The sequence below is a fragment of the Meles meles genome, chromosome 10 (assembly GCF_922984935.1).
Source record: "Meles meles chromosome 10, mMelMel3.1 paternal haplotype, whole genome shotgun sequence".
Classification (NCBI taxonomy): Eukaryota; Metazoa; Chordata; class Mammalia; order Carnivora; family Mustelidae; genus Meles; species Meles meles.
Genome location: NC_060075.1, coordinates 16339574 through 16353034, shown reverse-complemented (window position 1 = coordinate 16353034; position 13461 = coordinate 16339574). Strand labels below are relative to the sequence as shown.

Below are 13461 nucleotides of genomic sequence, written 5' to 3'. Positions count from 1 at the left end.
AAACAATCCTCTCTTTGTTTGCTTTTCCTCCCTCTAATTATGAATATTGCTTTTAAGACAAGGAACAAAGCACATACAGTAAAAGAGCTAAGGAGATGGGAGCCAGAGAGATGAAAGTTACAGCAGCCATACAAAGTGGCATTGAGATGAGAGAGACAAACACATTCTCTATTCAAGTGGTCACAAACCCATTCAGGGAATGCCAAATAGCCTCAAAGGTAACATTCACCACAAATGGGGGGGGAGTGGTGGGTTGTGCTGGGGAAAGAGCAAAATCAAAGGAAGGAGGGTGAGATGGGTATTTGTGTGGAGGTAAGGAAGCGTGACCCAGAATTTAAATAATAAAGGCTGTTTGCTAATTTCTCCATTTGATGTAAATTTCCTCTAATTCCCTTTGGGCTCCTAATTTCCTATTCTTTGAGAGTCTCCTACCCAAATATATACTGATGATCCCCATGTGAGCTGTACTTGAAATACCTTTTTTTTCTTTTTCTATAAGTTCCTGTATTTAGTTCGCATTAAAAAAAAAAATACCACTGGCTTGTAACAATCTAGTTTTTCCTCTCCATCCTAGGCCATCAGTTTGCTGGGGAGGAAGCCCCTGAGGCCCTTTGAGCTCGAAATTGTACTGCCACCTAATGTTCATGTCTGAGAACTGCAACAAAATGAAGGGAAAGGAATTTTGAAATCTGAGGGGAAAGATAAGATGAACTGGCAAAAGTGAGCAGCAGACACAGGGAAGAAACAGATCAAGAGAGAGTGTTGAGGAGACCAACACTGACCAAGTTCAACTTTGTGTTACCTAAACTATGAACATTCCTGGGAAACATTTTAGCATTTTTGAAGACGTGAAAATAATTGTGCATTAGACACAGAGCAGACGGGCAGGTACAAAAGATGTGATACTTCACATTGGAAATCAGTTTTTGCAATATAGTTGCCTGCTTAATTTAAAAAAGGTGGGGGGGGGGGGCGCCTGGATGGCTCAGTGGGTTAAGCCGCTGCCTTCGGTTCAGGTCATGATCTCAGGGTCCTGGGATCGAGTCCCGCATCGGGCTCTCTGCTCAGCAGGGAGCCTGCTTCCCTCTCTCTCCCTCTCTCTCTCTGCCTGCCTCTCTGCCTACTTGTGATCTCTCTCTGCCAAATAAATGAATAAAATCTTTAAAAAAAAAATAAATAAAAAAAATAAAAAAGGTGGGGGTGGGGTGCCTGGGTGGCTCAGTGGATTAAGCCGCTGCCTTTGGCTCAGGTCATGATCTCAGGGTCCTGGGATCGGGCCCCGCATGGGGCTCTCTGCTCAGCAGGGAGCCTGCTTCCCCCCTCTCTCTGCCTGCCTCTCTGCCTACTTGTGATCTCTCTCTCTGTCAAATAAATAAATAAAATCTTAAAAAAAAAAAAAAGGTGGGGGTGAGTAAAGGAATAGAAAAGGCATGTTAGAGGTGCCTGGGTGGCTCAGTGGGTTAAAGAAAGAAAGAAAGAAAGAAAGAAAGAAAGAAAAGGCATTTTATTCTGAAATCGAACCAAAGGAGATAGACCTGCAGAGAAACAGGGAGGATCAGTAGGAAAAACCTGTTAGCAAAAGCCTGGTTAGCTAACCCTGGTTCCAGCTTAGTGACTCAGTGAATCCTGGCTAACTGCTCCTGTTGAGGGACAATGGAGTTCTGTGAATGTGGACTTTTTTTTTTTTTTTTTTTTAAGTGTACATTAAAATGAAGCTCTGGGATCTAAAGGAAATTTAGTGTTAACACAAGACACTTCTGTGAAGGGCCATCTCACATAGAACAATAATCAGGATAAGCAGTATCTGCCTTGTGGGGCCACAGTGACTGGAGGTAGGGCTATAAACTTAATTCTACTTCAGGAGTTGTTGGAGATACAGAACTTACAACATTTTATCCCACTTTTAAGGAGACTCTAAGGGGTTTATGGAGTGAGACTAACATCAAAGAGAGAACTGGAAAAACTATAAAGCAATGTTGTTGATGTTCTTATGCTTGGTGATTAGCACAAGAGCCAGGAAAGCTAGGCAAATGGAAAACGTGGTCCTTGTCTCCCTGAATTCCAAGCAAGAATTTTCTCCATGTGACAGAGTTTTTTCTTGTGCTGGTCTCTTCAGGGCTGTGGGGTTAGGGGTCCCCAGAGGTTCATGAGAGAAGTTCCACACTCTATACCCACCTTCTCACCCTGATCCTGCACACTCCAGGCAATTACTAGGCAGCCTCTCTCCAACCTGAGATTCATAGGCAAATATTTTTGGAAGGATTTCAGATTTATCACTCATACTTTCAATCAATTTAATCAAATTACTTATCTAAGGCAGATACACAGAGAACATTAAGAGTTTGGGTGGCAGTTGGAGAAAGAAGCAAAAGGATGAACAGGGTAGTGTGGAGGTAAGTCAATGGGGAAGCGGGTGAAGCCTTAAGATAGACTCTTGAACATTGAAAGCTCTGTACTGGGAAGAAGCAGGACAAACAGGATGAGGAGGGGAAGGGCTGGGCTATGCCTGCGCCACTCTCCCATGCCTCTTGCCCCCCATTGTCTGAGTGCTCCGCCCCTCCCTGTGGGGGGAAGGAGGAGGGCAAGAGGCAGCCAGTACCAACAAACTCATTGCCTGAGTGCTCCGCCCCTCTCTGTGGGGAGAAGGAGGAGGGCAAGAGGCAGCCAGTACCAACAAAGAGGCCAGTACCAAGCTGATTCCTCAGGGACCTTCGGAGGAATGAGAGGGGATGAGGGTAGCCAGAGGTCAGGACAGAGGACTCACATGCAGCAACATTTCATATTATGGGTAGGTGCACCAGAATCATATTCTGGAAAAACTACAGCCTCTTCTCTCTACTCTGATAGTTAAAATTAGAGAAACAAATATTTAGGGGTTGAGCTGGTTAAGCATCTAACTACTTGATTTTGGCTCAGGTCATGATCTCAGGGTTGTGAGATGGAGCCCTGAGTGGAGACTCTGTGCTCAGTTCAGAGTCTGCCTGAAATTCTCTCTCTCTCTCTGCCCTTCCCTCACTCACACGGGCACCTCTAAAATAAATACATTAATTAAACAAGTAGTGTTTTGGGTTTTTTTGTGTGTTTTGGGTTTTTTTTTTTAAAGGTTGGAACCCATTCAAGATACCCTAAATCCTTCCTCTACCAAACTGATGCAATTTCAATGTCAAGCTCTTAGAGAAGATCCAGGGACTTGTTCAGAAAGGAGAGGACTAACTGTGCAAGAATGGACTGTGTAGTGAGCCAGCCATGAGCACACAGCTACTCCCAGAGGACACCAGACAGAGGAGTGAGAGGAGATGCCCACTTGCACCCAGGTCTCTATCTCTGGCACAGCCCCAAAGCAAAGAAAAATTCCCATTCCTCTATTGGCTTAACAATACCTGCCTCCCTTCAGAGCACAGAGGGAGACGGAGTTATCTTCCTAGTTTAAGAATGGCGGCTAAATCAGTCTCTTCAATAAATGGTGCTGGGAAAACTGGACAGCTATATGTAGAAGAATGAAATTCGACCATTCTCTTACACCATACACAAAGATAAACTCGAAATGGATAAAGACCTCAACGTGAGACAGGAATCCATCAGAATCATAGAGGAGAACATAGGCAGTAACCTCTTCGATATCAGCCACAGCAACTTCTTTCAAGATATGTCTCCAAAGGCCAAGGAAACAAAAGCAAAAATGAACTTTTGGGACTTCATCAAGATCAAAAGCTTCTGCACAGCAAAGGAAACAGTCAACAAAACAAAGAGGCAACCCACGGAATGAGAGAAGATATTTGCAAATAACAGTACAGACAAAAGGTTGAGATCCAGGATCTATAAAGAACTCCTCAAACTCAACACACACAAAACAGATAATCATATCAAAAAAATGGGCAGAAGACATGAACAGACACTTCTCCAATGAAGACATACAAATGGCTATCAGACACATGAAAAAATGTTCATCATCACTAGCCATCAGGGAGATTCAAATTAAAACCACATTGAGATACCACCTTACACCAGTTAGAATGGCCAAAATTAGCAAGACAGGAAACAACATGTGTTGGAGAGGATGTGGAGAAAGGGGAACCCTCTTACACTGTTGGTGGGAATGTAAGTTGGTGCAGCCAATTTGGACAACAGTGTGGAGATTCCTTAAGAAACTAAAAATAGAGCTTCCCTGTGACCCTGCAATTGCACTACTGGGTATTTACCCCAAAGATACAGATGTAGTGAAAAGAAGGGCCATCTGTACCCCAATGTTCATAGCAGCAATGGCCATGGTCGCCAAACTGTGGAAAGAACCAAGATGCCCTTCAACGGACGAATGGATAAAGAAGATGTGGTCCATATACACTATGAAGTATTATGCCTCCATCAGAAAGGATGAATACCCAACTTCTGTAGCAACATGGACCGGACTGGAAGAGATTATGCTGAGTGAAATAGTCAAGCAGAGAGAGTCAAGTATCATACGGTTTCACTTATTTGTGGAGCATAACAAAGAACATGGAGGACATGGGGAGATGGAGAGGAGAAGGGAGTTGAGGGAAATTGGAAGGGGAGATGAACCATGAGAGACTATGGACTCTGAAAAACAATCTGAGGGTTATGAAGGGGTGGGGGGTGGGAGGTTGGGGGAGCCTGGTGGTGGGTATTATGGAGGGCACGTATTGCATGAGCACTGGGTGTGGTGCATAAATAATGAATTGTTTCACTGAAAAGAAATTAAATAAAAAAGAAAAAGAATACATTAAAAAAAAAAAAGAATGGTGTCTAAGTGCTTTTGTCACAAAAGACTGTCACTTTGGACTAGCTTTCCTTAATGCCCTAAGCCAAAATGTGTTGTTGGAAGGAGAGAGAAATCTCCTTTGTCTTGTTGAAGACTCTGAGCATTTCCTGAGAGGCCCTTCTGCTGTTCCATGCTTGTTAAGGGCTTATGAAGGGAACTCAAGAAAAGTGTTTTCCTTCTGCACATCTTGCCTCTGTATTTCCTCGTGTTCCAGTTTTGTCTTGTCTCTTTGGGTTGGAAATCCTCAGGAAATCCTGGAGTTCTTTTTCATCCATAAACTGTTGATGGTTTACGGTTTTCCCCTTGCCAACATTCTTCTCCTCCATCCAAAGAACATCCGAAACCTCCTCAAGTATTCAACTTTTGATCCTATCCAGAGATCGGACATGTGGAACATACTGGCATCTCAATGCTCAGGGTTCTAGATGGGCTTCTTCCCCTCCACCCACTGTCCCCATCCCACCTTTGTGCTTATCATCCATGCCTACAATTCTCAATACACACCATCATTGCCTTCTACTTTCCCACTTGTAAAACAGCAACCTCTCTCTGAGGGAGGGAATTCAAGGCATTTTTATTATTTTAATGTAAATTCCCTGGGTCAAACAGACCTATATCAAAATTTGAAATATATAAATGGATTCCAGAGCGTAACAAAAACGTCTAACATTTAATGGATCATTCTGTTACATTCGTGTGTGTGTGATTAGAACTGAGTTTGCTGCAGTATTATAAATAGACATCTCTATTTTCATTTGACAGAATAACTTCTCTCTAACATCCCACGTTCATCCATTCATCCAAGAAGCCTGCTTCCCTAGACACCTGGTATACCAGCTATGGCGCAAAGTACTGCAGATATAGAGTGAGGGTCACAGTTTGTCCATCCAAGGAACTCAGATGCTTTAAAGAAGGATCTGACCAACTTTCCCTCAACCACCATGTTCCTCCAGTGTGAGCAGGGAAGGCTACCACACCCATTACAAATGAAGAGAGAGAGCCCTTCCGGTAATATTTCCTCATGTTGTAATCACCGACCAAACTTGAACTCATAAAGATGGGAAGGCAGAATTCCTGGGCATCATTTTAAACCAAATGAATGTTTACTATTAGAGCTTATTTACCTGACAAGATTTTTCTTCCAAGTGGGTCAAACTGAGATCTGATATCTCAAGAATTCTATTCTGGTGCTGCCCCTGACTGAACTTGGAAATGGAACTCCGTATCTGACTAAAAGGTTTAGGGGCCCCCTATGTATCACTATCACTGTTTGAACAGCACTTATAGAAAGAATAGGGCAAAATTTCTTATTAAGTATTTTGCATCCCCAAAGGAACAGAGTATTGTGTGCTTGGCTAAATAGGGCAGGTAACAATGGGAGGGAGGTGAGGCAGGGAGAAAAAGAAGAAAGGAAGATGTTTGTCAGATAAACTGGGGCTCTTCTAGCTTCAGTGATTAGGCAAGGAGAACAAGATTTAGACCAGTCAAAGGTTAGGAGGATGGGAAGCAACTATCTTAGTGGAACAGATGCAAGGGACTGTGTCTCCCACCTGACAGCACTGATTTCATCTCTAATACAGATTCCAGCAAAACCCGCATCCCACTAAGAAGATTAATTTTCTTCCTCTTATCAGATTGTGATGTTTAAAGGATATTCCCAATCACTGCCCAATGGTTTGTCCTCCCGATGAGAACTTGGAGCTGTGACAATAAGCACTAGAGTCAGGCCATCATCGAATGTTCTGTAAGAAACTGGGTAAGGGTAATCGTTGGAAGACAAGAGGGGAATCTGAACTTCTTACTCCTCCTCACTCCGAGAGTGACTGAGTTTGTGGAAGGGGGCGGTTTCAGGATTATCTTCTTGATATGGTTCAGAATTTTAGACTATCTAAAAAAGTCAATTTTTAAAGTACTATTAGGTATTTCGGATATCCCTAAATAACTTGCTACTTGAATAAACTTCCTTAAGCACATATCGATGCTTAAGCGATGCTAAACTGAGTACTGAGTACATTCAATTATTCAGGGAGCCTTTCTAGTTATGTAATGATGACAAGCAGATACTTATCTGCTCATGTACAAAGGTGGAAGAAAATAAGCTTGGAGTCCTTAAAAAGCCTCTTTCCTTTGAGGCTAACATTTTCATTATTTCTTTAAATACTCATTCTTTTCATATAAAAACAAAAAAGTGAAATCTGGAGGAAGCAGCAAATTCTATTCCTCTTGTTTCCAGAACACTTTCTGCATCTATCCATTACAGCTCTTAGCAGCGAGAACTCTAAAAATTGATTTGTGGACTAGTTTCCCTTTGAATGTAAGCTCTTCAAAGGCAATAGTAATTTCTTGTTGAGCTTCACATCTTTAGTGCCTAGGTGTGTGGGAGTGTTTACATATATATATATATATATATATATATATATATATATATATATATACAAGATTCATAGTTCCTCCCTAGAAGGTGCTCGATATTTATTTGCTCAATACATGAAAGACTAACTGAATGACTCAACCTGTTTCTTAGAATCCCAATGAAAATGATCAGACCAGATACATTATAGTTTGATTTTTGCTAACAGAATCTCTTAGAGACTACAGATCATATACCTCCATTATCATATAACTCCATTAGCTCTGCTTAGCTGATCAGCTAACAGAAACTTGTCTAGACACAGATGTCTGGAGGGAATGTTTGCCTTCGGGTGGTTCTCCACACTCTTCCCCCTTGTCTCAGTATGGTGGCAAGGTATTCTATTTTTAACCTGTGTGACCTTTATCTTAGTTCTTTCAGACTCAGGATTTGGAGACACTAAGACAAAGTGCATCTCTTTCAGTCAGTTTTGGGGGTTTCACATAAAACAAAATAAAACAGCCTTGTCACTAATTTTGGTGGTATAATTAATGATGAGAGCAAATGTGTTTCCAGAATCCTATTATTTTAAGTAGAACTTTCTTAAATACTGAAAACATTTTTGCACCTAAGGACAAATTCACTATGGCTTTAGTAGTAGCAATATAGGTCAACCACCTCTCATCAACTTATTTCAAAAGCGGTTCTTTAAGATTGTTTCTTATTATGTTCCCAGGTTTTGAAGACCCTACATGTGTTGTACATCCTTCTTTGGAATGATGCTCTTTCCTAGAGGGCCTGTGTATAATTGGACTATCTATACCTTCTTCATAAAATTATAGTGTTTCTAAACAGAGTTACAAAAGGTAACCAGTTCCAGTAATAACAGAAATCTAATTCTATTTGTTCATTCCACCTCACTCTCCCTGAAACTGAAGGGAGGGTAATGGATCTTAGAAATAAAAGTTAAAAGGAGGAGACAACTCTGAGGAGACCCCCGGTGTGTGTGGGGGGGTCATTTGGAGTTTGGAGGGGAAAGGGTCACCTTGAGCAGGTGCAGGCCAGGGGCCGTGGAGGAAGAATGAGACAGTAAAGCACTGCAGTTACATTCCTTTCTGTTTCCTGTGTCTACTATTTTTAAAGTCAGTCTTCGCAGGATTTTTTCTCTTACCTGCCTTTTTATTAAAGAATCAATATTTTAACATTCTAGTCTCAGTTAATCATTTCTTTGTTTTATTCACCTTGTCCGTGATTTCTGTCTTTGTTATTCCTCTTCCCTCTTATTTCTTTGTTTCCTGCTCTGGAACTCCTTTCCCAGTTTATCAAACTGAATGCTTTATTTGTATGAATCATTTTCCTTTGATAAGTGAATTTAGAGTCATAAATCATCCTGTGAGTAAGACTTTAGCGGTTTTCTGCAGACTCTGATAGTTATTTTCGGTTCAAGAATTTAAAATTTCCCTTTTGATCTTTTTGAATAGTGGGTTATTTAATATTGTGAACATGATGTTAAACCTGGACTTTCCCTATCTCCAAGCCGACTGGGGCTTTAAAGCTAAAAGCAGCAGATGTCGGTTGTACCTCAAATGTTACCATAATTCTTCAGGCCTTTATTTCCACACTTATTTTTCATATTCCTGCTGGGAATATTAAGCAAAGTTGAAACTTCACATACACCCTGCAATACAGGACCCACGCAGCAGGGGGTTCCCTGAATTTTTTAAGTCATAAAATATTAGAAATCGCTATCAAAATGGAGAAATAAGTTATGGAGTATTAATGATGCAATATTCTATACCAATTAGAGTTAATTAAAAACTACATATATTGGGGCGCCTGGGGGGCTCAGTGGGTTAAAGCCTCTGCCTTCGGCTCAGGTCATGATCTCAGGGTCCTGGGATTGAACTCCACATTGGGATCTCTGCTCAGTGGGGAGCCTGCTTCCTCCTCTCTCTCTGCCTGCCTCTCTGCCTACTTGTGATCTCTGTCTGTCAAATAAATAAATAAAATCTTTTAAAAAAAATCCAAAAAACAAAACTACATATATCAATATGAATACATCTTAAAAATACGACCATTGAATGAAATGGCAAGTCTGAAAAGTGCATACATTATTCAATACAGGTAATGAAAAATAGAAAGAGAATACAAACAAAAAGTCCATAAAACAATATATATTTGTATGTTACTGTATGTTGTTTATGGACGGAAAGAAAGATCTAATGAGAATAATAACATAAAACAACATAATATATCAGGGTGTTGGGCACATGAGTGCCCTTCGTTAAATTTTTTAGTTTTCATTTAGAGTCCACTTAGTTACCATACATGTAAAATTAACTTCAGATGTACGACACAGGGATGCAACATGTCCATAAACAACAGGTGCTCATCACAAGGGCCCTCCTTCATCCCCAACACCTGTCTCACCCACCCTTCCACCCACCTCCCTTCTGGTGGCCATCAGTCTGTTCTCTATAGTTAGGAAGTCTGTTTCTTGGTGTTTGCCTCTTTTTAAAATTTTTTAAAATTTCAGTTTAATTTAACTAACATATAGGGTATTATTAGTTCCAGAAGTAGAATTCAGTGATTCATTGGTAGCAAGTAACACCCAGTGCTCATCACATCATGTGCCCTCCTTAATGCCCATCACCCAGTTACCCCACGCCCCACCCACCTCCCCTCCAGCAACCCTCAGTTTGTTCCCTACAGTTAAGAGTCTCTTATGGTTTGTCTCCCTCTCTGTTTTCCTCTTATTTTATTTTTCCTTCCCTTCCCCTATGTGCATCTGTTTTGTTTCTTAAATTCCACATATGAGTGAAAACATATGGTGTTTGTCTTCCTCTGACTCATTCTGCTTAGCATAATATCCTCTAGTTCCATCCACATCGTTGCAAAGGGAAAGATCTCATTCTTTTTGATGGTTGAGTACTATTCCAGTGTATATGTATATATACACCACATCTTCTTTATCCATTCATCTGTCAACAGACATCTGGGCTCTTTCCATAGTTTGGTCATTGTGGACATTGCTCCTGTACATACTAGGGTGCATGTGCTCCTTTGAATCACTATGTTTGCATCCTTTGGATAAATACTGAGTAGGGCAATGGCTGGGTCATAGGATATCTCTGCTTTTTGACTTTTTCAGGGAACTCTATACTACTTGCCTCTTCCCCCACCCCCTTGCTCATACGTGTAATAAAGAAACAAAACAAATGACTTTCCAAATAATTTTTGTACTTATTTTGATTGGGGCAAATTTAATTAATAAACATTAATAAAATTAATACTTAATAATTTTTAAAAATAAATGTCTATCTTTTAAAAAATTTCAAACTCTTTTTAAAGATTCCTCAGACACTTTACAAATGCTTTACAAAAAAAAGAAATAGAAGCCAATATAAACCTTCCTTGAGCCACAGGGCTGTGGGCATCCTGTCTCCGCACCAGCCCTTCAGGAAGATCGTGCATATGGTCAGAAAAAGCATGAAGTCAAAAGTCAAGCCAACCTGACTCAAACCACAGTTTCCACTCTTGCTGTCTTGCATCATCCACGATGAATATTTTAAGCTCGGTAAGCTTAAAAGTTAAACTGAGTAAGCCTCAGTTTGCTCATCTGTTAAGCAATGGCAAGATTTAAAAGTCATTAGAAGAATGAAAGACGATTCAGCTCTGGCACAAAGCAGGTAGGAGACATTCTATCAATACGAACTATTACTAACATGGTATGTAATATTTGCATGTTACATGATTGAATTATTCCATAACTGCAATTATACCCCTTTGCATCAGAGATGATCTCTGAAGGAAATAAAGAGATGTTCTTTCGAAGGAATCAATGGATACAGCAATAATAATTAAAAAATTAAAGAATTAATGGACAAATTGGGGTAGGGTACAGTACTTACTTATTTTCAGTGATTTAAAACAACTGTTTTATTATGCTCCTGTATTCTGTGAGTCAGGGACTCAGGCAGACCCTGGGGGAATGACTTGTCTCTATTCCACGATGTGCAGGGATTCAGCTAGACAGACTCAAAGGCTAGGGATGAGCGTTTGAGTGTTACTTGGCAGGAATAAAATTTAAAAAGTTATTTGCTCTAGTGCACGTAAGAGCTAAGGTGGTGTAAATGAGCAAGACAACTGATGGCTGCAAATAAAGATCAATAAAAAATTAAGAGAAATCTCTGAAAGGATAATATAACCTAAATGAAAAATAAGAGTTGATTTTTACAGAGAGTTTTAAGAACCTGGCTATTACAGAAAGTAGTATGTTTATTTGTGATTTGGGAAGAATATTTACTACCTTGGAAACAGTCACTTCGTATATCATGATAATACACTTTAATATACTTCATGTAGAAAACCAGGGAACAGGAAACCAGAGTGAGGTCACTCTCTTTGGAAATAGCTTGTGTGTAAGAACAACTACAATACTCATCTGGTTTGTCTAGGCATAATTTCTATGTCTGTGTCTAAACTCTAATTATCAAATAAATCTGCCCGCAGCTAGATGGTCACATTTTTAGCCATCAGTGGGGTGGCTGACTCATCGTGGTTCACAAGCATCAATTCTATAGGAAAAAAGAAATGGAAAAATACCCTGAGTTGTAAGCAATCAAAATGTGATCAAAATCTAACTTGGTTTGATTAAAAAGGAAAATCGACAGTAATTAACTTTTTCCTTTCTACTCTTCCCACAACAAAATAAGAGATAGTACAGAGAAGCAATTAAACGAAATCGCCTTTTGCCCCTGGCAAACCTTCCCACCAATGAACCTTCCCACCAATGAAATACTTAGCTCCGGATTTCTCACTTTCCCCCCTTTCTCATTCCAAAATTGCTGTGGTCTTTCCTTTAGAAACAAGGACTCTTTGGTTGACCCTAGACTTCTCAGACTCTTAATCTTTTATTTTATAAAAATTGTAAGACTGAACAGTAACAAGGCCATCATCCCTACTCAGTTAGGACCTTGGATAGGATTGGAAATGAGCCTATATCATGAATTGCAACAAACCTGCAAAGCCTCTGAGATGGGCTGAGTGTATCCATGACCACTGACCTCGCCTAGAATATGCTCTTGCAGGGAAATATCACAGGGAGAAAAGAGTCCCCAGACATAAATGTTTTAACACTTGTCGCAAAAACTCCAACATTCACCCTCCTTTCTGACTACGGTCAGACCTCAGAAGAAAACACACCCACCCTATTCCCATCTAGAAACAAATGTTGCATCATTTACCCAGAGACCCTGGGTCACAGAAGTGGCTCCACTTCAGCCAACAATACCATCTGACTGTACTACAGGCCTGGAGACCCGTGAAACAGAATTGTAACAACAAGCGGAAATGTTTCCACAAATGAAAAAAACCCTGTCCCTTTCAGAGTCTTCATGATCTCTCTCATGCATGTCTTCGCCATGTGGCAAAGACAGGGACAGCTAGGAAACCCCGGATGCCAGTAAAGCAAACACTGATGAGGTTCAAAGTATTTCCAGATACCCAAAATGCAAAGTGAGGCTCCATTAGGAGCTCGGGGCTGGGAAAACTGAGCCAAGGGAATAAGATGGAGAAGCACAGGAGACAGTGGGAGCACCACAGAATAAAGACAACCCCCCCCTCCCCCGCCCCGTGAGGTACCCTGCAGTCCTCTCCCAGGGATCGCAGGGGCCAGGGGTGCACAGGGAAGGGACAGAGAGCGCTCTTACTGTAGCACGCGGGAGTGGCTGAAATCTCTCAAATCTGAGTCCTCATACTCCGGAGTTCCGGTTCCCAACCCGCTGTCGCTCAGCATGCGCTTCCGTAGGGCGGGGTTCCACCAGTCGGACATTCTGGGAGAGAGCAGGGCACCAGGCGTTTAGATGTTCAAAGCCAGCACGGGACTTCCTCTGCTCTGTCTCAAGATGATTCTTGTGAGATGGGCAACTAATCTTTATTGGGTATTTGCTAGTTACGTCTTCACACTTACTCTTTAATTTTCTCAAGTATCATGAACTGTTTGTGTGCTTCTGCCCTCTACAGATGAGAAAACTGTCTTTCAAGATGAAGTAATTTTAGGGGCGCCTGGGGGGCTCAGTCCCTTAAGCATCTGCCCTGCGCTCAGGTCATGATCTCAGGGTCCTGGGATTAAGCCCGGCATTGGGCTCCCGGCTCAGCGGGGAATCCGCTTCTCCGGTTCAACAGGGAATCGGCTTCTCCGCATCACTCTCTGTATGTGCATGCTCTCTCACAAATAAGTAAATAAAATCTTTAAAAAAAGATTAAGTAATTTCAAATGTGATATAAATAAGAAGTAATGGAACCTGATATAGAAATGGAAATGAGGAAATAA

At 41.1% G+C, this 13461-nt stretch overlaps 1 protein-coding gene across 6 annotated transcripts in view; it reads right to left on the bottom strand.

Annotated features, from left to right (window-relative positions):
- Positions 1 to 13461, bottom strand: part of DGKI (diacylglycerol kinase iota) — a 445797-nt gene that overhangs the window by 70390 nt on the left and 361946 nt on the right. For 5 of the 6 annotated variants that reach the window (XM_046020805.1, XM_046020801.1, XM_046020799.1 and 2 more), the window contains one exon: positions 12839 to 12961. In XM_046020805.1, coding sequence (XP_045876761.1) covers positions 12839 to 12961 — 123 coding nt within the window. Of the gene's footprint in view, positions 1 to 11503; positions 11705 to 12838; positions 12962 to 13461 lie in introns of those variants that run through there. The other variant, XM_046020804.1, reaches the window with a different exon arrangement.